Source organism: Jaculus jaculus, chromosome 12 (assembly GCF_020740685.1).
Source record: "Jaculus jaculus isolate mJacJac1 chromosome 12, mJacJac1.mat.Y.cur, whole genome shotgun sequence".
Classification (NCBI taxonomy): domain Eukaryota; kingdom Metazoa; phylum Chordata; class Mammalia; order Rodentia; family Dipodidae; genus Jaculus; species Jaculus jaculus.
This window is the reverse complement of record NC_059113.1, coordinates 16,874,375-16,899,061: the sequence shown is the minus strand read 5'-3', so window position 1 is coordinate 16,899,061 and position 24,687 is coordinate 16,874,375. Positions and strand designations below refer to the sequence as shown.

The 24,687-nt window shown below is 48.4% G+C and overlaps 1 protein-coding gene across 2 annotated transcripts in view; it reads right to left on the bottom strand.

Annotated features, from left to right (window-relative positions):
* Dpysl2 (dihydropyrimidinase like 2) overlaps positions 1-24,687 on the bottom strand; it is a 150,672-nt gene that overhangs the window by 78,041 nt on the left and 47,944 nt on the right. The window contains exons 1-2 of one of the 2 annotated variants that reach the window (XM_004665833.2): positions 4,564-4,864; positions 1,070-1,158 (exon numbers count right to left, since the gene is read on the bottom strand). In XM_004665833.2, coding sequence (XP_004665890.1) covers positions 1,070-1,158; positions 4,564-4,602 — 128 coding nt within the window. In that variant the 5' untranslated portion in view covers positions 4,603-4,864. Of the gene's footprint in view, positions 1-1,069; positions 1,159-4,563; positions 4,865-24,687 lie in introns of those variants that run through there. The other variant, XM_004665832.2, reaches the window with a different exon arrangement.

Genomic DNA, 24,687 nt, shown 5'->3' with positions numbered 1-24,687 from the left:
TGTAACACACAAGAAAGGCTGTGTGGGTCCTATGTGTGCTGGTTTCTATTTCAAGAACGAAACCTAAAATTTCCCCCCAAGATTAGGCAGTCATTTGTCTGTGTTGCTTGGTAATGAACTCAGTGTCCTCCTGTGGCCGCTCTCACTTGGATGCCTGACTGCATCTTGATAGGACCCATGACCTTGGATTGGGCAATCCATCCCAAACAAAGACATTCTAGGAAAATCTTTAATACATTCCACATAGCATAAACCCAAGTATGTGGGCTGGCAACAAGAGCGTGTTGTGTCACCTCCGCTAAAAATAGTAAATTGCATCAGACATGGGTGTGTGTCTGTTGTGATGCTGAATCCTCTAATTCTCAGAGTCATTAATAAGCCCAATCAAAATGGGCTTAGAACAGATACTAGGAAGCCAGGCGTAGTGGTGCACGCCTTTAATCCCAACACTCAGGAGGCAGAGGTAGGAGGATCGCCGTGAGTTCGAGGCCACCCTGACGCTACATAGTGAATTCCAGGTCAGCCTGAGCTAGAGCAACCTTGAAAAAAAAATACTAGGTTGCAGGGGATTTTTTGCAACTTCATACATGTATATGATGTATTTTGGTCATAACCCTCATTATTCTTTCTTAACCCCATCCTGCTACCACTAAATGCCTTTGTTTTCCCACCTAGTCTCCTTCCTGCGCTCACGTCCACATTTTTGCGATCGACTAAGTTTCATTGGAGTTGCCTGCATGAGCATGGGTGGGAGGAGTGTTTGCTGAAGGATGAGTGACGTACGGAAGGCATGACTCCCCTGCTCAACATGTATTAACTGCTATAGTTCTCGGGGAGGGATGGGCCTCCGGAGACACCGCTCACCTTGTCTGGATGGTACTGGAGACCCCATCCATGTCGTGTTCATGCTATAGGAGCACTCTGCTACCCAAGTTACACCCCAAGACCAACTTTCGAGACTCTCTGAGTCACTAACACCTGAGACTACGTGTCTGAGCAGTAGCTAAAGCCTGGGAACGTGGGGAGGTGGGCAGACACACCTCTCCACATGGTAATGAGTCACACTCACTTGATCAGCCCATCTTCCATGTAGATGTCTGCGTAGAACGACTGGTCATCATTCACAATTTTACCACCTTTGATCAGAAGACGGTCACTCTGAAACAAAGAGGTATCCAGGTCACTGCACATCACTGACACCCCCCCCAAGGAGAAACACTATCACTGAGGTAAGTGAGCCAAGACCACGTAGTCACTCCTCAGCAGTGATGCTCAAAACGAGTGGATCTCAGAAAGGAGCCACAAGAAAGGAGAACCTGCATGGAGCAAGCTATTCAGCACCTGATGAGTCAGAACACATTGGCAAATCTCACTCCAGATAAATGAAGCATGTCTTTTGAGATCTCAGACACTAGAGCAATAATAATAATAATAATAAGGCTGAGGAGAACCTGCTAAAGAGCAGAGAGAACATTTCAGATTGAGAAGACAATACTTTTTAAATAACTTTTGGCTAAACTTCATCTTTAAAAAAAAATACACCCACATGTAGGAAAGTCACATCTTGGCAAGGTTTTGGTCGGGAAAACAGACCAAAAGTCTGTTGTCATGGGATGTGCTATACAAACATGGAAACAAGGCTTCAATTCAGTACACCGACTGTGTGAGCGTTTATCTTTGGGACAAATCACAGGCAAGTATAGCAGGGAAGGGAGGAATTACACACACACACACACACACACACACACACACAAAGTACACCATCTTAACAGGTAAGAAAAAGGTAGTTTATGATAAATCAGATGAGATGGACAGTTTTGAAACTGAACACCACTACAGACTGTCGATCCACTTTTGTGTAATAATAATAATAATAATAATAATAAAGGCCAATTAGCACATGAAAACCAAGAACCTAACAGAAACGTTATGTTATGACTCACACTATCTCAGTCCTGGTAATGGAACGGAATGTTAAGATGCTGTGTTCTGGGCTGGAGAAATGGCTAAGTGGTTAAGGTGCTTGTCTGCAAAGCCTAATGACCCGGATTCCATTCCCCAGTACCTATGTAGAGCCAGATACACACAGTGGCGCAATGCATCTGAAGTTTGTTTTGCAATGTCTTTCTCTCTTCTCTTCTCTCTCTGCTTGCAAATAAATAAAATACTTTAAAGAATGCTGTGTTCCATGAATGTGCAGTGCATCACTGCAGACTGGAGGTGTTAACAAGCTGAGTCACACGTTGCCCTTTTAATAAGCAACACCTTTCACAGGACAGTATTCATCTTGACAAGGGCTAGCCCAGGAATCTGTTACAAAATAATATTCTCGGGAAAATGCTATTGGAATTTAACAGCTATAGAGAAAGTGAAATTACCGAAAAATCCTTAAAATATATGTGAATTACTAGCAAACAAGGGGGAAGGACAGTCACACATAAAGGCACACGCTCTTAAGTCTTGGTATATTTATCGATCCTCTGACACTGAGAGACAAGACTTATTTTGGTTGTATACTGTAAGATCTTCCATCCGGATATATGCATTAGAAAGTCCTTGAAAGAGTCAATATGGAGAGGATGATCTTGCCACACACCTCACGTTATTTAAGGGAGAAGATTTTATAACCATGACACACACATTAGGAAACTAAGGCTAGGTGTCCACAGACCCGCAACCATGCCTTCTTCGCCCCCAAAGGGGAAGCATTATGCAGTAGAGGAACCGTGCCCTTCACTTCAGTGCGGTACGTCCCAGCCATCACCGGCGAATCCCCCAGCTCACATCATGCCAAGGGGGGAAAAAAAAAACCACAACCCGTTCACTCAGACTAGAGCCTTCCAGAAGGCATCTTACATAAGAAGCTGGCCTGGTGATGGAGGGAGGGAAATCACTCTATAGATCCTAGGATATGCAACCGGGTTTTCTTTTAAAGGGTGGAGGGGGCGCTCTTTTAAAAAGTGGCCTTGTTGGATTGTCTGCCAATTTATTATGTTTTTTTCCCCTCTCCACACTGTCAAAGCGAAACTGCCTCGTTCATTGAAGACAGCAAATTATCCGAGGCTTGCAGCATCCTATCTGCTCCCTACCCCCACTGCCTAGCTCCCTAGACGCCTTCCTCCACGCAGGGAACCGGTAACGTTGGTCTCCTGGGTAGGTCCTTTGAGACTTAGCGTGTTTCACCGTAGAACAACCCAGCTCAGGGTACAAATCCCTAGCACACGCCCTCCCCCCCTCCCCTGTACGAATGTTCCCACTTCTCTCCTGCGGATGGGTGTGTCCTGGTGTAGGGAGAGGAGGAAGCCGGGGTGCGCAGGGCCAAAGAGATGAGCAGGGCGAACGTGCGCCCACAAATCCAGACTGAAAAATACATCTGGACAGGAAGATGCTTCAACCCCCCCCCCCCACACACACACACCGCCGGCTGCGTGGCCCTGGGTCCTAGGCGGGAACCCGCTGGCCAAGCCGATTGCACAGTGTTATATAACAATGCAATCTCCCTCTCTGGGATTTCCTTTGCGAGGATGCAAAGAATAGGACAAGAGAGATTTTTCTAGAAAAAAAAAAAAAGAAAGAAAGAGAGAGAGAGAGAGAGGATGGGAGCATGGCCCGGTGCTCATCACCGAAGCACAGGATGCTTCCCGGGGGACACTCCCCAGGCCCCGGAGCGAGGCCGACACCTCTCGCGCCGCGGGGATGGATCATTGTGTGCCCGGGGCCGGCGGGGCCATCTGCTCCAGCGCCATTACCTCGGAGGCCGGCTCGCCGCGGTCCCCGGCGCCCACCCTTCCCAGCCCACTTTGTATGCGCCCGCACGAACACCTCCCCGGGAGGCGGAAGAGGCAGAAAAGACGCCAGAAAAGCGCGCCCAGAGCCTAGCCAGGGCTGCAACCCCAAACAAGAGGGGGGGGGGGGAGAGAGAGAGAGCTACAAAAAAATAACCCTGCAGGTCCACAAAAGCCCGCACCCACCCTCCTCCTCCTCCTCCTCCTCCTCCTCCTCCTCCTCGGCCCATCACCGCCGTCCCTCTTTCCACATCATCCCTTTCCAGCATCCCTCCGCTGTCATGACGCCTCCCGCCCGGCAGAAGCCCGCTCCTTCTCGCTAGAAGGAAAGCTCCAGAAAGCTCTCTTCTCTAAGGTGGGCGGGGGGGGGGGACGGAAGACTCGGGAGGGTCTATGTGGCCAGCTCCCCGGCACCGCCGCTCCCCGAGCCCAGCCTTCGCAGCACGCAGCCCCGGGGAACAATATCCGAGCCCCAAACCATGCGCATTCAATCTGGCATCCATTTGCTCACACCCCGCAGGCCAGCTCTGCAGCACCGCGCGCCCACAATAAAGACGGCAGCGGGTCGGGCGCGCTCCCTCCAGCAGCCTCCGGGCTCCTATTTTCATTTTAACGCCTTGCGAATTAAGTGCCCCATAACCAGGACTGCGTCTCCCCTGCCCAACTCTTCTCGACGCTCCCTCCCCATCTTCAAAAAAAAAAAAAAAATCCTTTAAGATGATCTGCACCACAAAAGGTGGCTGGACCCCAACGCAGATTTCCCAAGTACCAAACTCACCGTGATGCGAGGAATATTTTTCTTCCCCTGATAAGACATCTCTCTCCTGAAGGAAAAAAAAAATGAATCTCAAGAAGGCAGTTTTAAAAGCAAAAAAAAAAAAAAACTGCCAGGAAGGGAACTTGATTATTATTAATTTTTTTTGCAAGATTTGAATAAAAAAAAAAAAAGGACGATCGCCTCGCTGGTCTTGCTGTTAGCAAATTTCAAAGAACGTAAGGGATATAAATGCAATCCTCGGTCTCTCTTCCTCTCCTTCAACACAGATCCAGCTAGGGCGGAAAATTAAAAAAAAAAAAAAAAGAAAGCGAAGGAGAGAGAACAGGAGGGAAGAAGGGGGTGGAAATAAACTACAGCAATAAAAGCCTCGCTTCGAGTCGGCCACCGAGGCGCATGCGCCGCCAGCCACTCCCTTTCCTCTCAGGCCAAAGCCATCCGCTTCGAGAGAGACGTGCACTGATTGGCTTACGGCCGTGGGATATGCAAATGAGGACGGGCGGGGAGGGGCGAGGCTCCGGAGCGCCAAACGCTGCTGCAGTGTGCGGCGGAGGGCGGCGGTCGGTGCGTGCGCCCGAGCGGGGAGCGCGCCTTTCGCGCCCTTTCTTTGAGCCCGGGCAGCGGGCACTGGGGGTTTGGCAGGAAGCCCCAGATACAGCATCTGCGACGCGGGGACCGTGTAGGGGTGGTTCGTTGCTAGACTGGGGGCGCGGAGGGGCGGGGAAGAGAGAAAGGGGGCGCAATCCCAAGACGGAGGGGCTTCGGTGCAGCCCGGGCGGCACGCACACGCCCGCCCGCGCGCCAATCCGCGCAGGCCGCCGCTGCAGCCCCGCGTGGGGTGACTGCGCCGAGCCAATGGCTTGGCTGGCGGCGAGCGCGCGACTGCACCGCCGGCCGGCGCCGCGCGGCCCGGGAGGGGCGCCGGGGCTCCCCCGCCCTGCTTCTCGGCCTCCGCCCTGCGGCGGGCTGGGGAGTTCGAGAGCGGGCCGGGGAGGTGGAAGGTGGAAGGTGGGGGGCGGGGGGGGTACTGGCGATCGCAGGCCACGGGATGCGGCTGCTGCAGGCGCCCGGCAGGGAGGAGGCGGCGCGATCCGCCCCCCCCCCCACCCCCACCCCCGCGGCCACGGCGGGGTCTCTCGGCATCCGCTCCCTGGCTGCTGCTAAGGAAAGCCCGGGAGCGTTGGCAGCATCCGGGAAAGCGGAGGTCCGCGGGGCACGAGACGCCCCGCCCAGAGACGGCCTTTTGTGCCTGCAAAAGGCCACCGGGAACTTGGGGACAGAGGCCTAAGCCTGGAGATGCAAAAAAAAAAAAAAAGAAAGAAAGAAAAGAAAGAGGGGGGAGGCCAATCTAGCGCCCTGATGGGCTTCTTGGCCGGCACGCCCACCCGGACCCGCTGGAGGGGTTCAGGTCAGAAGAGGAAAAGCACTTGGGACCTCAATGCCAAGGTGCTCTAAGACTCCCAGGGTACATCGTGAGAAAGGAAGCAGAGATGGATGTAAAGCTAGCGGGCACGTTCCACAGGACAGGGAAACTGAGTCATGGTGAAAACTACTAAACAGAAGCCCTGATTTCTCAGTTAAAGTCTACTCTTACTTTAGGGTCATTCAAGGCCTTTCTTCATAGCCTTAGGGATACAACAGGCCTGGGAGCCCTTGACTACCAAGCCATGCTGAAATGCTCTTATTCCAGAATCTCTATGGAAGGAAAGAGCTGGTCCACAGAACCCAGGGAAGGTTCCCAGGCAGGTACAATGGGGAAAACTAATACACTGGCATGGCCTTGGGCATCTCTGCTTGAGATAAAAGAGTGCATATGTTCCCTGCTTAATCTAAGCCATCAAGCCAGCCTTGAGCGGTGGCAGTGTGTGGGGGGGAGGGGGTCTATTTAATGGGTTCACACCTGCTAAGCAAGATTAGCCAAATAAATGCAGAATAATCCTGGGGATCCATATTTCTTTATTTATGAGTCTTTTTCTGCTCTTAGTCATGGTAGGGGCTGTCTGTCTTTCCAGGCTCAGAGAAGGTGTAAAAGTCAGTCCCTGAGCTGGCAGGCATGCAGGAACCTTTACTCCTGACCAGTTCATTCAAGACTGGTTTACCTGTGCATCTTGAAAACAAGCAGTTTCCTGCTTTCTCCTCCTGTCCCATGTGCACTACCGAGGGGCCTGACATCCCATGACTGGTGTTAGCCAGTAATGTCAGAGACTCCAGTCTCAGAAAAAATGACGCAGGCAGGAGAGATGCCTCAGCAGTCAAGGAGCTTGCCTACAAAGCCTAAGAACCCAGGTTCGATTCCCCAGGACCCACATAAGCCAGATGCACAAGGGGGCGCATGCATCTGGAGTTCGTTTGCAGAGGCTAGAGGCCACGGCTCATCCATTCTCTGTCTCTCCTCTGCGTATCTTTCTCTGCTTGCAAATAAATAAATGAAAATATAAACGTACTTTTAGGGGGCTGGAAAGATGGCTTAGTGATGAAGGCACTTGCCTGTGAAGACTAAGGACCCATGTTCCTCTCTCCAGATTCCACATAAGCTAGAGGAAGTACAAAGTCACACATGTGCATAAGGAGGTGCACACCTCTGGAGTTCGATTGTAGTGGCTGGAGGCCCTGGTGCACCAGTTCTCTCTGGCACTTGCTCGCTTGTTCTCTCATTAAAGCACACACACACACACACACACACACACACACACACACGTACTTTTGGACATGGAGAGGTGGCTCAGCAGTCAAGGCGTGTGTCTGCAAAGCCTAACAACCCAGGTACAATTCCCCAATACCCACGTAAAGCCAGATGCACAAAGTGTCGCATGCATCTGGAGTTTGAAGAGGCTGAGGGCCAGGAACACCCATTCTCTCTGTCTCTTCCCCTTCTATTTATTGCAAATAAATTTAAAAAAAAAATTAAAAAGAATGAGAGAGATGAGCCAGGCATGACTTTACACTCAGGAAACTGACGCTGGAGGATCAGAATTGAAGACCTACCTAAACTTCATCATTGGCTGTCTGAAGACAGAGTCAGAAGCCAGAGGTGGGTCCTGTTAAAATCACAAGAAGCCGGGCTCACTTTTCTAATCCCAGCACTTGGGAGGCAAAGGTAGGAGGATCACTGTGAGTTCCAGGCTACCCTGAGACTGCATAGTGAATTCCAGGTCAGCCTGGGCTATAGCAAGACCCTACCTCCAAAAACAAACAAACAAACAAAAAAGAATGAGTAAAATCACACGAAAGATAAGTACTCAGCAAGCAAGTATATAAATAAGATTTAAATTAATTTAAAACAAAATGGCCTCTAGTGATACTGTTTCTGTTCAGGTTATATTGGCTTGCTCCCAATTATTTTTTTTTTTGTTGTTGTTTGTTTGTTTGTTTTTCAAGGTAGAGTCTCACTGTAGCTCAGGCTGACCTGGAATTCACTGTGTCTCAAACTCACGGCCATCCTCCTACCTCTGCCTCCTGAGTGTTGGGATTAAAGGCATACACCACCATGGCCCAGCTAAAACAAGAGGTTTTTTGTTTTTGTTTGTTTGGTTTTGGTTTTTCAAGGTAGGGTTTCACTGTAGCCCAGGCTGACCTGGAATTCACTATATAATCTCAGGGTGCCCTTGAATTTACAGCGATCCTCCTACCTCTGCCTCTCAAGGGCTGGGATTAAAGGTGTGTGCTACCATGCCCAGCTCCTTTGATCTTAATGGGTTTAAATGCATCTTGTTATTTACCAATTTGCCATGGAATATTTTGATTTGTAATAAAGGCTCCAGGAGTTCATCAGTCTTACTTATGTCAGTCTCATTTCTACAGCCGTTGATCAAGGTTTTTAGTACATGATAATTGACATGTTTACCCATAAATGCCCACGAATGCAAGGTTTAAATTGATTTATCCGCTCTGACTGGAGCCTAGGAGAATATTAGGCACATCGAAAGACCCAAACAAACAGTTTTAGTTAGCCAAGGAAAATAACTGTAGTCTGCATAGTCTCACCATACTTAACCTCTCAGTGCAACGCAGAGAAGTAAAAGGGGTGGGAAAGAGCTGCCCACCTAGTCTACACTGACAGACTGGTTAACGGAAACTATATTCTTTTTAGCTTTTTAGAAAGGCACTCAACGGAAATTTCCTGTGACGTTCAAAATCATTATCTGGGAATCTGATATTCAAAGCCAATCTCCAGAGTGCCTTCTGGGTGTTTAAAAATTAAATACATGGGCAACGGCGATGTTAGTTGCCTACCTCTGCACCAGAAGAGGGGCACAAAGTTTCTAGGTGAGACAGTCATTAATGCAATGGTAACCCCGCAGGCTTTCTAGATGGCTTGGAGGCATCTGTAAGGGTGGGGAGCTGTAACCAAATGCTTTGTTAATCTGACCCCAGCCTCCCCTGAAGCTCGTGTCCCATCCCCTGGACACCCATCAGAGCTCAAAGCTAACCTTTCCCTCAGTTAGTGGGACATGGTGGCACACACCTTTAATCCCAGCACTTGGGGGACAGAGGTAGGAAAGTCGCCACTCTGAGACTACACAGTGAATTCCAGGACAGCCTGGGTAGTGTGAGACCCTACCGCGAAAAAACAGCCAACCAACCAACAAAACAAAAACATGCCTTCGTGGAGGTGTAACTCAGTACTAGAGCGACTGCCTAGCATCCTCAAAGCCCTAGGTTCAGTTCCTTTAGCCAAACCTGGCATCGAAAGCTTGTAATCCCCATTTCTCAGGAGGCTGAGGCAGGAGAAACATGGGTTCAAGGCCTGCCTGGGCTAGAGAGCAAATTCAAGATTAGCCTGGCCAATTTAGGGAAACGCTATCTCAAAATAAAAAGGAGGAGGGAGGAAATCACCATTTTATGCTTTCCTTTTTTTATTTTTGTTTCTACTTTCAGGTAGAGTCTCTGATGGAGCCCGGGCAGGCCCAGAACACTAACGTTCAGTGGCCGGGTACTTGCTGAACAAGCATGAGGCACAAAATTCAATCCCCACTACATACATACATACATACATACATACATACATACATACATAAAATTCCTTTTCCAGTCTCCTCTGTTCTTCCCTTTCCCCAAAACTGCCTTTCCCTGTTACCAGCCATGAAGTCTTTGCAGTCTTTCTTGTGTTGCCCTCTACTGGGACACTCCTCCTGGATGCTGTGATCATTTCTTCATGGCTCCTAGATGCTCAGAGCCACACACCCTTTCCTTCCAGTCACCAGCGCACTGCCTGGTCCATAGCCAATGTCAGAGTCTGGTACATAAATAACCGATGTCACTGCATTGCTATGACAAGGACAAAATATTCTTCCACATCACCACCATGATGGATTTGGGTGTCCAAAAATCTCTGACTCAGACTTTTGGCACTGTGACTTTGCTCGGTCTTACTTCCAGGCAGCTCAGCACCTCTCCCCCAGCTCCTTGGAATTGCAAGAGAACTCTCTTGACAGAGAACTTATGCGTGAAGCAGGGAGGGTGTAGCTGCCTGTATTTTAAGCTAAGCTTTCCCTAACAAAATAGCCATGAGCTATCAAGCCTCATGGCCAGAGCAGTGGGGGAATCCTAGAATCAAACAAGCTGTCTAGAAATTTCCCCGGCCCCAGTTTCTGAATTTATTTATTTTTTGTTGTTTTTATTTATTTATTTATTTATTTATTTACTTTTGTCTCTAACGAGGGCCTTGAGCATGGCAGACAAGCACTCTGCTGCTGAAATTATTTTTTTTTCTATGCTTTTCCATTATTCTTTTCTATCTTGGGGAGAGAGGCAGAGAAATTCGGCTGTTGGTCCTTGCCTTGCCTTCTCCCTTGGTTGAAGTGGGGCATCTTGTTCACTACTCCATACATCACACCACCTTCCAGAGATTCTCCTGTCTCTTCCTCCCATCTCACCATAAGGACACTGGGATTACAGAAGCATGCCTGCTGCATCTGGCTTTGTATGGTTCTGAGGACACGAACTCAGGTCCTTGTGCTTACGCCACAAGCTCTATTACCCACAGGGCATCTCCCAGCCCTCAGGTTCTCTTTTTAAAATATGTTAAAGTATTTTTATGATTTTATTTTTATTTGTTTATTTGGGGAAGAGCAAGAGAAAGAGAGAGAGAGATGAAAGGGCATGCCAGGGCCTTCAGCTGCTGCAAAGAAACAGATATTTGTGCCACGTTGTGCATCTGGCTTATGTGGGTCCTGGGGAATCGAACCTAGGTTCTTTGGCTTTGCAGGCAAGAGCCTTAACCGCTAAGCTGTCTCACCAGCCATCTTTTTGTTGTTGTTGTTTTTATTTGCAAGCAGAGAGAAGAGAGAGAGAGAGAGAAACAGGTACACAGACAGAGAACAGGCACCCCAGGACCTTTAGCCATGGCAAACAAACTCCAGATGTATGTTGCGCCACTTTTATGGGTATTAGGAAATCGAACACTGGTCGTTAGGCTTTGCAGGCAAGTGCCCCAACCGCTGAGCCATCTCTTCAGCCCACCTTCATATTCTTTATGCATGCTAATAGTATCCCGCGTTTCCTATTAGGCCATTCATATTGTACCGTACACCTCGGTACCATGCCTTAGGGCGGCATCACGTTCCTTCCTGTCCTTGTTTGAGTCCCCAGAAAATAAGATCCCTTCAGAAAGTCTTACTGTTCTCTTACCCTTACACAGGACTGGGCAGGACTAAGGGCTTTAAAAAAGATGGGTGGATAGATGGATAAATGGATGGATGGAGCAGTGGTAAGAAAAATATGCTTGTGGGCTGGAGAGATGGCTTAGAGGTTAAGCGCTTGCCTGTGAAGCCTAAGGACCCCGCTCCGAGGCTCGATTCCCCAAGACCCACGTTAGCCAGATGCACAAGGGGGCGCACGCGTCTGGAGTTCGTTTGCAGTGGCTGGAAGCCCTGGCGCACCCATTCTCTCTCCCTCCTTCCCTCTCTCTCTCTCTCTCTCTTTCATTCTCTCTCTGTCTGTCCCTCTCAAATAAATAAATAAAACAGAAAAAAACATATGCTTGTGCCTTGCCAGGAGATGGGGGTAGGGAGCTAGTGGCTGTCAGCGCTACTCCAGGGGAACTGGCTACTTTCAGTTCCTCAGCATGCGCCCAGTGTGAGGTGCCCTGGCCTAACCCACCAAGGTTCTGTGTTTCGTCCTCCCCCTGTGGGATGGTGGAAGAACCATCTCTGCGTCGGTGGTGCCCCTAGAGCCCTGTGTAAGTGCAGTGCTCAGAGCGTTAACAGAGAAGGGGAAACCCCAAAACGTAAAATGCTGACGGCCAGACGGGAGCCTAGATGTGGGCAAAGAGAACAAAATGCAAAAGAGAGAGAGAGAGAGAGCAAAGTGCAACCTGCCACGCTGCTGCAGTCAGACGCAAGGGCGGTGGCCATCGGTGCAGTCTGAAGAAAAGGGTCGGGTGGTGCAGTGGGCAAAGTCGGGGGGACGGTGCTAGAATCCTTCTTTGCCAAAATGGAAGGGCGGTGCCAAGGACGCTTTGCTGCAGATGGAATTGTGTGGGCAAGCTGAAAGGGCAGCTAAACAGCCGCAGATCTGAACCTGCCCGCAGCATCCTTGGACGGTGACCAGTGAAGGTCGGTGGGGCAGGCTTCCAAGGATACGCTGCTTTTTGCTAAAAGTAGGCAAACTAGCCAGGCGTGGTGGCGCATGCCTTTAATCCCAGCCCTTGGGAGGCAGAGGTAGGAGGATTGCCGTGAGTTCCAAGCCACCCTGAGACTCCATAGTGAATTTCAGGTCAGCCTGGGCTAGCGTGAGACCCTACCTCAAAAAGCTAAAAAAAAAAAATTAAAAAAAAAAAAAGTAGGCCAACTATGGGTGGCCCTGGCTGGCTCTGAAAAGGTCCTGAAGGTGTCCCCTCTGCAAGAGGACAATCTGTCCCAAACCTTCTGAACATTGGGGGCACAGAGGAAAGTGTGCACCTCACAGAAACTGGACGCCACGGGCTTTTCCCTCGTGTCCCAGTTAGAATGGACATCACCCAAAAGATCCCCAGCATTATGCAGTGTGCGGTCTCTGCCCAGCTGGAGACAGCCAGCAAGCACCTTGCTCAGGCCATCCTGCCTCGGGTCTGCCCTCCGGTGGCCAATGTGGAGTATGCACGCGGTTCTCTCCTTTCTGGGATAATGGACTCCAAACCCAGAAAGGGGCCTTGGACGCCACTTGTGCCAGTGGTCCCAAACCTGCAGGTTCTTTCAAAATCGCCTGACCCCAGCCCTGCCCTCATGACCAGAGTTCCCCGAGGCAGGCTGGGAATGATGTTAGCTAGTCTTCTCTGGGCGCTAAGCTACACAGACCCAGTGCGCCTCACCCTCCGTTTCTTTTCTTTTTTTAATGTGTAATTTTTTTTTTTTATTAACAACTTCTATACTTACAGACAATAAACCATAATCTCCTCCCCTCCCCCACTTTCCCCTTCACAACTCCACTCTCCATCATGTCCCCTCCCTCTCTCCCGTTAGTCTCTCTTTTATTTTGATGTCATCATCTTTTGCTCCTGTTATAAGGGTCTTGTGAAGGTATTGCTAGGCACTGCGAGGTCACGGATAGCGAGGCCGATTTCTGTCTGGACAGTTGCATTGTAAGGAGTCCTACCCTTCCTTTGGCTCTTACATTCTTTCCGCCACTTCTTCTGCGGTGGACCCTGAGCCTTGGCACCCTCGATTTCGTGAAAGGAGAAAACTACCAAAAGATGAAGGGTGGACTTCTTACCCACATCTTCCTCCTCCACTCCCCAAAGTGCAGTCATGGCCTGCTCTTAAGTGTTGTTTGTTTGTTTGTTTGTTTGTTTTTGAGAGAGTGGTTAATATTATCACTCTGTCATTCGACTTGTCTGATTTCCACCAGAAATCCAATCTGTCACGGGGCTGCTGTGCAGTAAGGAAGCAGCTGGCTTTCATGGAGCACCGCCGTGATCAGGCACGGCCCAGGGGGCAGAAGTGCATCCTCCAGGGCTCAGGTATGGCGCAGTGAGAAAGATGCAATGCCCTGGGTTCCAGCAGTGCCAAAAATTAAATTAATTTAAACACACACACACACACACACACACACACACACACACACACACACACCAGAACTGGAAAAACGGCTCAGTTGGTAAAACACTTGCCACACAAGCATGAGGACTGAAATTTAGATCCTACCATCCGTAGAAAAGCTGGGTGTGGGGGTGCGTACCAGTCATCCCAGAGCCAGGAGATGGAGACAAAAGGATGGCCAGGAGGGTTGCTGACTAGCTAGCTTAGCCAAATAGGTGAGCTCTGGGTTCAGTGAGAGACCTTGCCTCAATAAATACATAAATAGGGCTGGAGAGATGGCTTAGCGGTTAAGCGCTTGCCTGTGAAGCCTACGGAACCCGGTTCGAGGCTCGGTTCCCCAGGTCCCACGTTAGCCAGATGCACAAGGGGGCGCACGCGTCTGGAGTTCGTTTGCAGAGGCTGGAAGCCCTGGCGCGCCCATTCTCTCTCTCTCCCTCTATCTGTCTTTCTCTCTGTGTCTGTCGCTCTCAAATAAATAAAAAAAAAAAAATTTTAAAAAATAAATACATAAATATAGTACAATGATTGAGATGGGGAAGTAATATGATGGAGAATGGAATTTCAAAGGGGAAAGTGCCGAGGGGGGAGAGGTATTACCATGGGATATTTTGTATAATTATGGAAAATGTTAATAAAAATTGTGAAAATATTATGGAAGCTGTCAATAAAAATTTTATTTAAAAAAATTGCGAAAATAAAAATAAATAAATAAATAAATAAAGTGAAAAAAAAAAAAGCAGTTGACATGAGATTGAGGAAAACACCTGACGGATTTCTGGCCTCCATCTGCACACATGAGCCCATACGCATGCATATGCAACACACACACCATATGCAGAGATATCAATAAATGAAGTCTATTTTTTAAAAAAACACAGCTTTACTCTCCCCCAAATCCTATTAGGTCTACCTTCATGCCTCAGCTTCTAGATGGGGAAAGTGAAGACAAAAAAGCAGCCCTCAGGGTTTTAGGCTCAGCTTCTATAGTAGAAACAGAGGTATTCTAATCTAGGGAACACTTCAGCCCACCAAGCTAGTTCTCCCCTTAATAAGGAATTTGATTATAGAAGCCAGGCCCAGCCTTGTGCAAGAGTCAGGTGTGTGGGTGATCTGCTGTCTCTGACTTCACCTCCCTCGCAACCCCCCCCCCAACTCCTAAGTCACTTCTCCTTGTTCCAAAACCCATCCCTTTCTATCCTCCCCAAAAAGCACCCAGATTCCCTGAGCAGCCCAGGCCCTCCCGCTATGGCAAATAACACGGATGTCATCCCTTTCCTTTTTCCCTGCATGCACACACACACCTAGCCTGGTGACACTCAGTAAACAGAAGCTAAGTGAAAAAACATGCAGCGGAACCTTTCTAAGAATACTGTTTCAGTTTTCTCCTTCTGCCCTCCAGCCATCTCCCTGATGGATGCCTGCCACCCTGGTTCACCCCAGGGCTCTAAAAAGCCAATTGTGGGGCTGGAGAAATGCTTGCCTGTGAAGCCTGAGGTTCGATTCCTTACCACATATGCCAGACGCACATGGTGGCACGTGTGTCAAGTTTGTTCGCAGTGGAGGAAGGCCCTGGAATGCCTGTTCTGTCTCTCAAATAAATAAATAAAATACTTTTTGAGGCAAGACCAGGAGACTGGCTTTTTTTTTTTTTTTTTTAATGTGAGAGAGCAAGAGAGAGAGAGAGAGAACTGCCACACCAGGGCCTCCAGCCAATGCAAGAGAACTCCAGACAGGTGTGCCATCCTGTGCACGTGTGCAACCTTGCACGCTTGTATCACCTTGTGTGTCTGGCTTACATGGGACCTGGAGAGTCGAACGTGGGTCCTTAGGTTTTGCATGCAGGCAAGCACATTAGCAGCTAAGCCATCTCTCCAGACCCCCCACACACACAAAATATATATATATATATTTAAAGCCAATCATAGCCGGGTGTGATGGCGCACGCCTTTAATCTCAGCACTCGGGAAGCAGAGATGGGAGGATCTCCATGAGTTCGAGGCTACCCTGAGACTCCATAGTGAATTCCAGGTCAGCCTGGGCTAGAGTTAAGACTCTATCTTGAAAAACCAAAATATATATATATATTTAAGCCAATTGTGGAGACTTCAGTCACTGAAGAGGGCACTATGGCCTAGGTCCTCACTGTTCATGACAGACAGATTCCCTTCCCACTGGGAGGGGTCCTTTCCAAAGTGCCAGCCTGAACAGCCTCAAAGCTCAACTCTTTCTGGGGGGTCTAGTTGTGGGAACTGGAGCTGGGCGCCTCTCTCTGAGCCCACTCCTCAGACTTGTGTGCCAGCATCCCCAGGACATACTATAGATTGTCAGCAGTTGAGATCCTGATTCAGAATCAGTGTCAGAACAACAGCCAGGAAAAAAAAAATGGGGGGGCCTAACTATACCAGAAAGTGTAGCTATTTCAGGAGTTTAAGTCTTCAAGGGATCAGCCGCAATACTGCTCTCGGGCCTGGGGGCCGGGAGAGTAAAACCCCGCACAGGCTTGGCAGCGGGCAAGGAGTGAAGGGTGAGGAGATGGCAGATGAGCTCCCACCTTGCTGCTGATCACACTTGGTCCAGTGAAGTCCACAAGGGATGCAGCGGGACTGTCCACACTGACAGACTTAATTCCAGGTACCCGGTCTCTCCGAAAGGCTGAATCTCCTTCGTGGCCCCTGCTTCCTCCCTTTCTCTCCTTTGGGGAAGAGGGCTCCTGTAGTGTTCAGTTTGGATCAACCAGGATCTGCTAGCATCCACTTCTCCAAGCTTTGGTTTCTGCTCAACTCTTACCAGTTTCCTTCTTGGGAAAGAAAACTCTGTCTAGTGCCCTCAACTGAGTCCAGGGCTTGGACCTGGAACACATGGGGCGCCCACAGATCCTTCCTGGGAATGAAAGCCCTGTCTTGTGCCGTCATCGTCTGATTCCAAGGCTAAGGTCGTGGAATACTTGGGCGGCCCCCGGACTCCCATGGGTGCTGAGCACTGCCTTCCAGCAAGTGTTTCTCAGACTGATGAACTCTTGGATCCCCGTCTGGGGGCTCGACTTCAGTGCTGCCCCTTACACCTCCCTCACCCCCAAACACCACTAAGTCCTTTCACGTGCCTCCTGCCCAAGTAGACCACCGGCCCAGGCCCAGCAGCAGTCAGCTTCCCTCGACATCCATCCCAAGGGTCCGCGTCAGGTCATGGTCCTTCGGGAAGCAATTGCTCTGCCTTGAAGATGCTGAGATGTAGCCCTTCTCACAGATGCTCAGATCTACTTGCTCATTCAGGGCACAAATGGGCCAAGCATGCGCGGGTGGTGGGAGAATTCCCCACTGACCCCCCGCCAACACTGTGAAATCTCACCAGAGTGACAGCCCAAGAGGACCCTCTCACACTTGCATAAGAGACAATGTAAAAGTCAGCAGGGGCCGGGCGTGGCGGCGCACGCCTTTGATCCCAGCACTTGGGAGGCAGAGGTAGGAGGATCACAGTGAGTTCGAGGCCACCCTGAGATTACATAGTGAGTTCCAGGTCAGCCTGGGCTAGAGTGAGACCCTACCTTGAAAACCAAAAAGAAAAAAAAATCAGCAGGGGACATTCTTCTGACCCCTTTGGGTCTGATAGCCGGCTAAGACAACACTTGGTGAAGCACCCAGACAGAACAGTGTTGTGTCTATCTGAGAACTGAACATCTCCTGACATGAAGAAAACTGTCTTTACTACACTTTCATCCAGGGAGCAATGTCTTGCTTAAAAAAAAAAAAAAAAAAAAAAACTTCCTGCAGGCTGTGTATGGTGGCAAACACATTTAATCCCAGCACTCTGGAGGCAGAGGTAGGAGGAGGAGCTCTGTGAGTTCAAGGCCTGTATGAGACTACACAGTAAATTCCAGATCAGCCTGGGCCAGAGACAGACAAAAATAAGTTAATAAATAAACTTCCTGCAGGGATGTAGAGATGGCTTAAAGCATCTAAGGCACTTGCCTGTGAAGCCTAAGGACCCATGTTCTACTCTCCAGGTCCCAAGTAAGCCAGATGCACAAGGAGACACAAGTGTGCAAGGTTGCACACGCGCACAAGATGGTGCATGCGTCTGGAGTTCCACTGCAGTGCTTGGAGGCCCCAGTGCACCTATTCTCTCTCTCTCTCTCTTTCTCTGTCTCTCTCTCTCTCATAAGTACAAATAAGCGTTTTTATTTATTTAAAAAAAAAACTTCCTGTAATGTATATAATTTCTCTGTCCAACCTGAGGGTTCCACACACCATGTCATTACAGAGGCCCTGGAACATGGCTAATGCAACTCAGGAATTGAGTTTTTAATTATATTTCCTTTAACTTAAGCTAATTTAAAAAATATTTATTTAGGGCTGGAGAGATGGCTTAGCGGTTAAGCGCTTGCCTGTGAAGCCTAAGGACCCTGGTTCGAGGCTCGGTTCCCCAGGTCCCACGTTAGCCAGATGCACAAGGGGGCGCACGCGTCTGGAGTTTGTTTGCAGAGGCTGGAAGCCCTGGTGCACCCATTCTCTCTCTCCCCCTATCTGTCTTTCTCTCTGTGTCTGTCACTCTCAAATAAATAAATAAATAATTTAAAAAAATTAAATATTAAAAAAATATATTTATTTAAGGAAGAAAGAGTAATATGGGCACACCAGGGCCTCCTGCCCCTGTAAACAGACTGCAGGTGCATAAGCCACTTCATGCATCCGGCTTTAGGTTGGCACTGGGAAATCGAATCTGAGCTGTCAGGCTTTGTAAACAAGCACCTTTAACCACTGAGCAATCTCCCCAGCCCTCAAGCTAATTTTCATCAAAATAGTGTGTCATACTGAACATTATAGACCTGGAAGTGACCGGTGGACCTGTACTGGTGCAGAATATCCATGTTGTAAACTAGTCACCCGCCATGATTTTAATTTATTTTGAATTTTTATAGTTTTGTTTTTTTTTGAGGTAGGGTCTCACTCTATAGCTGAGACTGACCTGGTAAAGTCCCAAGCTGGCCTCAAACCTTCAGTGATCCTCCTACCGCGGCCTCCCAAGCGCTGGGATTAAAGGTGTGCACCACCATACCTGGCTTCTTATAATTTTTTTACATGTGTACATATGTGCAACGTGTGTGTGTGTGTGCACGCTTATATGTCTATGGGCCCATGAGTGTGTGCAGGTGCATGTGCTCATGTGTGTGTGTCTGTGTGGGCCAGAGGTCAATGTCAGATATCTTCCTCAATCACTCACACTTTACTTACTGAGAAGGAGTCTCTGAACGCGGAGCTCACTGATTCAGTAGACTGGGAGCCTCCTTGTCTGTCTCGCCAGCTCTGGGATTATATCAGCACATGCCACTGTGTCCACTTTAACATGGGTGCTTGAGATCAGAGCTCAGGTCCTCATGTTTGCATAGCAATCGTTTTCCCCACCGAGTCATCTCCCCAGCTCCTGACTTTAATTTAGATCCAACCTTTGAAACTAAGGAGTCATGTGGAAAAAAAAAAAAAAAAAAAAAAACACCACAAACTTCCATTTTCCTTGGAAAGTCAGAGGCTCTAGCTAACTCTGTCTGTTCCCACACGGCACAGCGTGAACAACCACTTTGGAGAAGTGCCCTGGATTCCCTGCACCATAGTTTCCACGCTCCTGTAAAACTAGGGGAGAGCAAAGCGGGCGAATCACAAGTTTGAGACCAGACTAACCTGCATAATGACACCGTGTTCACAAACAAGACTGAGGCTAGGGAAATGGCCCAACAGTTAAAGGTACTAGCTTTCAAAACCTGATGGCCTGGGTTTGATTCCTTAGTACCCACGTAAAACCAGATGCACAAAGTGGCAACTGCATCTAGAGTTCATTTGCAGCTGCAAAAGGCCCTTGTGCACCCATTCTTTAATGCTTTCTCTCTCTCTCTCTCTCCTCTAGAAATAAATACAAATTTAAAAGTAACAAAATACAATTGATTTGGGGGAAGTTGAGTTTGTACCCTTAAACTTTATTAAATCTGTTGTGGTGCTGGAAATCAAACCCCACACTCTTGCATACGCTGAACATGCACGCTGCCACTGAGCTATAACTCCAAGCCCATGTTTTTAGTTGTAATAGATTTTTTTAAATTTTTATTTATTTATTTATTTGAGAGCGACAGACACAGAGAGAAAGACAGATAGAGGGAGAGAGAGAGAATGGGCGCGCCAGGGCTTCCAGCCTCTGCAAACGAACTACAGACACGTGTGCCCCCTTGTGCATCTGGCTAATGTGGGACCTGGGGAACTGAGCCTTGAACCGGGGTCCTTAGGCTTCACAGGCAAGCACTTAACCGCTAAGCCATCTCTCCAGCCATAGTTGTAATAGATTTTAATGATATATATGACCATATATTCTGCAAGCAGGTAATTTTACTTCTTCCCTTCCAATTCAGTTGGTTTCATTTCTTTTTCTTAATTGTCCCTAAGGCCCCCCCCCCCAAAGAAATGGAGGCATAGGCATCTTTTCTTTGTACAGAACTTGGGGGGAAAGCTTTTGGGTTTCCCCCATGGGTTGTGGGCTTAACTATGGTCTTTGTTGTGTTGAGGTGAGGTCCTTCTATGCTGACTTGGTTGAGAACTTGAATCATGAATGGCTGTTGGCCTTTGAGATTTTTGTCTCACGTTTCTTCAGTTGACCATGCAGGACTTTCTTTCAACACACTGGTTACCTTGGATATGCTGAAACAGGCTCATCTCTCGCAGACAAAATTCCCACCGTGTCATGGTGTTTATTCCTTTTAATAAACGTCATGTTGAATTTAGTTTATGTGGAGGTGTGAATGGTAAAATGCCCCCCATGGACTCAGGCATTTGAATACTTAATCCCTAGCTGGGGGTGCTGTTTGGGAAAGCTGTGGAGCCTTTAAGAGATGGAGCCTTCCTGGGAGACATGTGTCAAGGCATTGAGGTTTATAGCCAGCTCCGCTGGCTGCTCTCACTCTACTTCCTCATTCCCTGCCCATGTGATGATGTGACGCATGTCTCCTGCTCCTGCCATACTTTCCTGGCATTGTGGACTTTGCCTCAAAATGATAAGCCAGAAATAAACTTTTTTTTTTTCCTTTTAAATGTGTTCATTTGTGAAGAGGGAAAGAGAGAGAGAAGGAGGGAGAGTATGGGCACACCAGGGCTTCTTGCACTTGCAAATAAACTACAGACACATCTGTCACTTTGTGCATCTGGTTTTATGTGGGGACTGGAGAATCAAGCCTGGGTCTGCAGGTTTTGCAAGCAGGCACTTTAACCTGCTGAGCTCCAACCCTTTCTTTCCTTTAGCTGTTTCTGATAGTGTATTTTGTCCCAGCAATAAGAAAGTAACTGGCATAAGGCTGGAGAGATGGCTCAGTGGTTAAGGAGCTTGCCTGCAAAGCCTAAGGACCTAGGTTCAATTCTGCAGTACCCACGTAAAGCCAGACACACAAGGTGGCACAGGCATCTGGAATTTGTTTACAGTGGCTGCAGGCCCTGGCATATTGTCTCTCCCTTTCTTTCAAATAAATAAATAAAGTAAAAAATATAGATTGCTAGTATTTTTGTTTGTTTGTTTTTTGAGGCAGGGTCTCGGCTAGCTTAGGCTGACCTGGAATTCACTATGTAGTCTCAGGGTGGCCTTGAACTCACAGCGATCCTCCTACCTCTGCCTCTCAAATGCTGCGATTAAAGGCGAGCGCCACCATGCTCAGCAATGGCTAGTATTTTATCAAGTGTTTAAAACTCTGTAGTCATCATGTATGTTGGTTGGCCTCTGCCTTTTTTTTTCTCACTCTTGTAGCATCATAGCCTGCTTTTGGAATCAAGGCAAAATTGAACCTAAAAAATGAATTGGAAAGTGTTCCCTCTTTTATTTTGTGGAAGAATATATGAAGAACTGGCATTAATTTTTCTCTGAATATTTGATAGACTTCACCCATGAGACCATCAGGTCCTAAACTGTTCTCTGTTGAAAAATTTTCTCTTCATTTGTTATAGAAAACTCAGACATTTTATTTTGTTGCCTGATTCAATGTGTAAAGTTGGATGTTTCTAGGGATCTGCACATCCTTCCTGGGTTTCAGTTTGTGAGCATATAAATATTCACAATCCTCTCGCGTGATCATTTTTATTCTCATACGTCCATTGCTAATGTCACCTCTTTCAATTCTGACTTTGCTTATTTTAGTCTTCTTTTTTTTTTTCTGGTCTAGAAAAGGGTTCATTAACTTTGTTAATTTTGTGAATTTTCTATGTTTACTATGACTTTCCTCTTTACTACTCCCTTCCATTCACTAACTGTGGGCTTTGTCCTTTTTCTGATTCCATGAGATGTAAAGTCGGGTTGTTTATTTGAGAGGTTTCTTCTGTAATGCAGCTGTTTTCTGCTAACAACTTTGGGCATGCTATGCTCTCAGTCTTGTTTGTCTTAAAATTCTTTTCAAATTCCCTTTTGATTCCTTCCTTGACCCAGAGGTTGCGTAAGATTGTTATTCAGTTCCACATGTTTGCAAGTTGTACTATTTCTTCACGATTGCCAGTTTTACTCTGCTATGGTGGTAAAGGTCCCTGAACTAAATTTGAGCTTCAGTTTGTTAGGATTTATTTTGTGATCTGAAGTGTGGGCTCCCCAGGAGAAAGTGTGGTGTGCACTTGACAGGAACACGTGTTCTGCTGCTGTTGGGTGGAAAGTTCTGCATATGCCTGTCAGGGACACTTGGTTTATAGCACTGTTCATTGATTTTTCTACCTGGACATTTCATCCCTTACCTCCAGTGGGATGCTAAAAACCCCCTACAACGGGCTGGAGAGATGGCTTAGTGGTTAAGCACTTGCCTGTGAAGCCTAACCCAGTTCGAGGTTCGATTCCCCAGGACCCACATTAGCCAGATGCACAAGGGGGCGCACGCGTCTGGAGTTCGTTTGCAGTGGCCGGAGGCCCTGGCGCGCCCATTCTCTCTCTCTATCTGCCTCTTTCTCTCTGTCTGTCTGTTGCTCTCAAATAAATAAATAAAAATAAACAAAAAAAATTATTTTTAAATCCTGCCACTGCTGTCAGTTTCTGAGAGCCTATCTGTGAAAACTGGCTTCCTGGCTTCAGTGTTCTGATTTGTCTGTACGTTTATTTATAGTTGTTATATCTTACTGCTGAACTGATCTGTTTCGGTGTGCATGTGTCGTATGTGGTGTGTGTGGTGTATGCATGAATATGTGCAGATGTACACGCCTGCAGAGGCCAGAGGAGGATGTCAGGTCTCCACTTCTATCACCCTTCCTCCTCAGTTCCTGCAGACAGGGTCTCACTGAGCCCGGAGCTCGAGCCGCGTTTCAGCTGACCAGCAAGCCACCCTCCGAGTGCTGCTCCCTTCAGCACTGACATCCCAGGTGTGTACAGTCGCCCTCCACTTTTTACGTGGGTGCGCCGGGGCTCGAACTCGGGTTCTCATACTTATGCAGCAAGTGCTCTTGCCCACTGAGTCCTCTCCCCAGCCCCACACTGATCGAGTATAATAGAATGACTTTTTTGACTATTTTGGTTTGGATATGAAGTACGGTCCCAAAATGGGGGGAGAGGGATGGAAAGGTTGACACCTTATGTGGTTTCTCTCATTTTTCTTTCCGTGCTTTGGGTACAGGATTCTATGCTCCTGATTTGCTGTGTTTTCTTTTTCGATATAAGAGCCTCACCCTAGCTCAGGCTGACCTGGAATTCACTATGTAGTCTCAGGGTGGCCTCGAACTCATGGTGATCCTCCAACCTCTGCCTCCAGAGGGCTGTGATTAAAGGTGTGTACCACCACACCTGTCTTCCATGTTCCTGATTTTTCACATTTCTTAAATCCTGCTTTGAAAGCTGTGCATATGAGAGACCAGTCAGTCACCTGTCCTAGACTGGTGAGGAAGACTTCACCCGCGGGCAGGTGGCGGCGCCATCTGCTTGGGCATGGCAGCTCTGTTCAGAGTTTTGGCCGTGGGGATGGTGCGGTGGTGGACCACGTGGAGCTCCGTCTGTTGAGATCTGCATCCTCGAAGACCATGGGGTCCTGTGTGACCATAGTAGTGAGGGGTACTGGAGTCACAGTGCCACTGCGTCCAGCCCTGTTAGCTGTACTCGGTGACACTGGAGACTGCTTGGTGAAGGCTGTGGGTGTCCTAAGTGGCGGTAAGGCCTCTGCTGTCTTCCTCGTCTCCTTCACCTCGGTGCAGGGGAGTACTGTGCCAATGGCATCCCTCTTGGAGCACAAGGGAAGAGAGCTCTGCTGACAGTGGGGGGGGGGGTGGACGCACGCACGTGCTTGCTAACCTTCCACACAGTCGTGCTCAACGCGGTTCTGCAGCCCCTTCATTGTTCCCCAGGCCTCTCCAGACTTCTTGTGTCTCTGCGTGTATATGGTGGGTGTGTGTTCACATGGATAGGTGCACACGTGTGTGGGTACATATCCACATATGGGCACAGGCATGCAGGGCCCAGAGCACCTCAGAGACTGTTCCTCAGGCACCACCCGCTTTTTCTCGAGACATGGCCTCCCACCAATCTGGAGCTCACATAATGAGGCTAAACTTATTTAGAGTTGGCCAATGAGCCCCGCGGATCCTCCTGTCTCAACCTCCCCAGCCTTGGGATTTCATGTGCCAAGAAAACTGGCTTTTTGTTTTTTTTGTTTTGGTTTGGTTTGGTTTGGTTTGGTTTTCCGAGGTAGGGTGTCACTCTAGCCCAGGCTGACCTGGAATTCACTATGTAGTCTCAGGGTGGCCTCGAACTCACAGCCATCCTCCTACCTCTGCCTCCCGAGTGCTGGGATTAAAGGTGCGCACCACACACCCAGCTTGATAACTGGCTTTTTTTTTTTACATGGGTTCTGGAGATCCAACTCATGTCCTCACGCTGGTAGTGTAAGCACCTTACTGACTGAGCAGACGCCAAAACCACTTTTGTGAATACTCACTTACTTGTTCACTGTTTTTGTGTGGGGACAATGAGCCCTGGGACATCCTAGCTTAGCATCTTGTTGACGACACTCTTCCCCAACAAGGACAACATTTTCAGTACTTAACATCACAGTTGTTACGTCTCACCACCACCACCATGACCAAGTGATCCAAGTGATCATGACTAGTAATGGAACAGATGGGCATCCGGT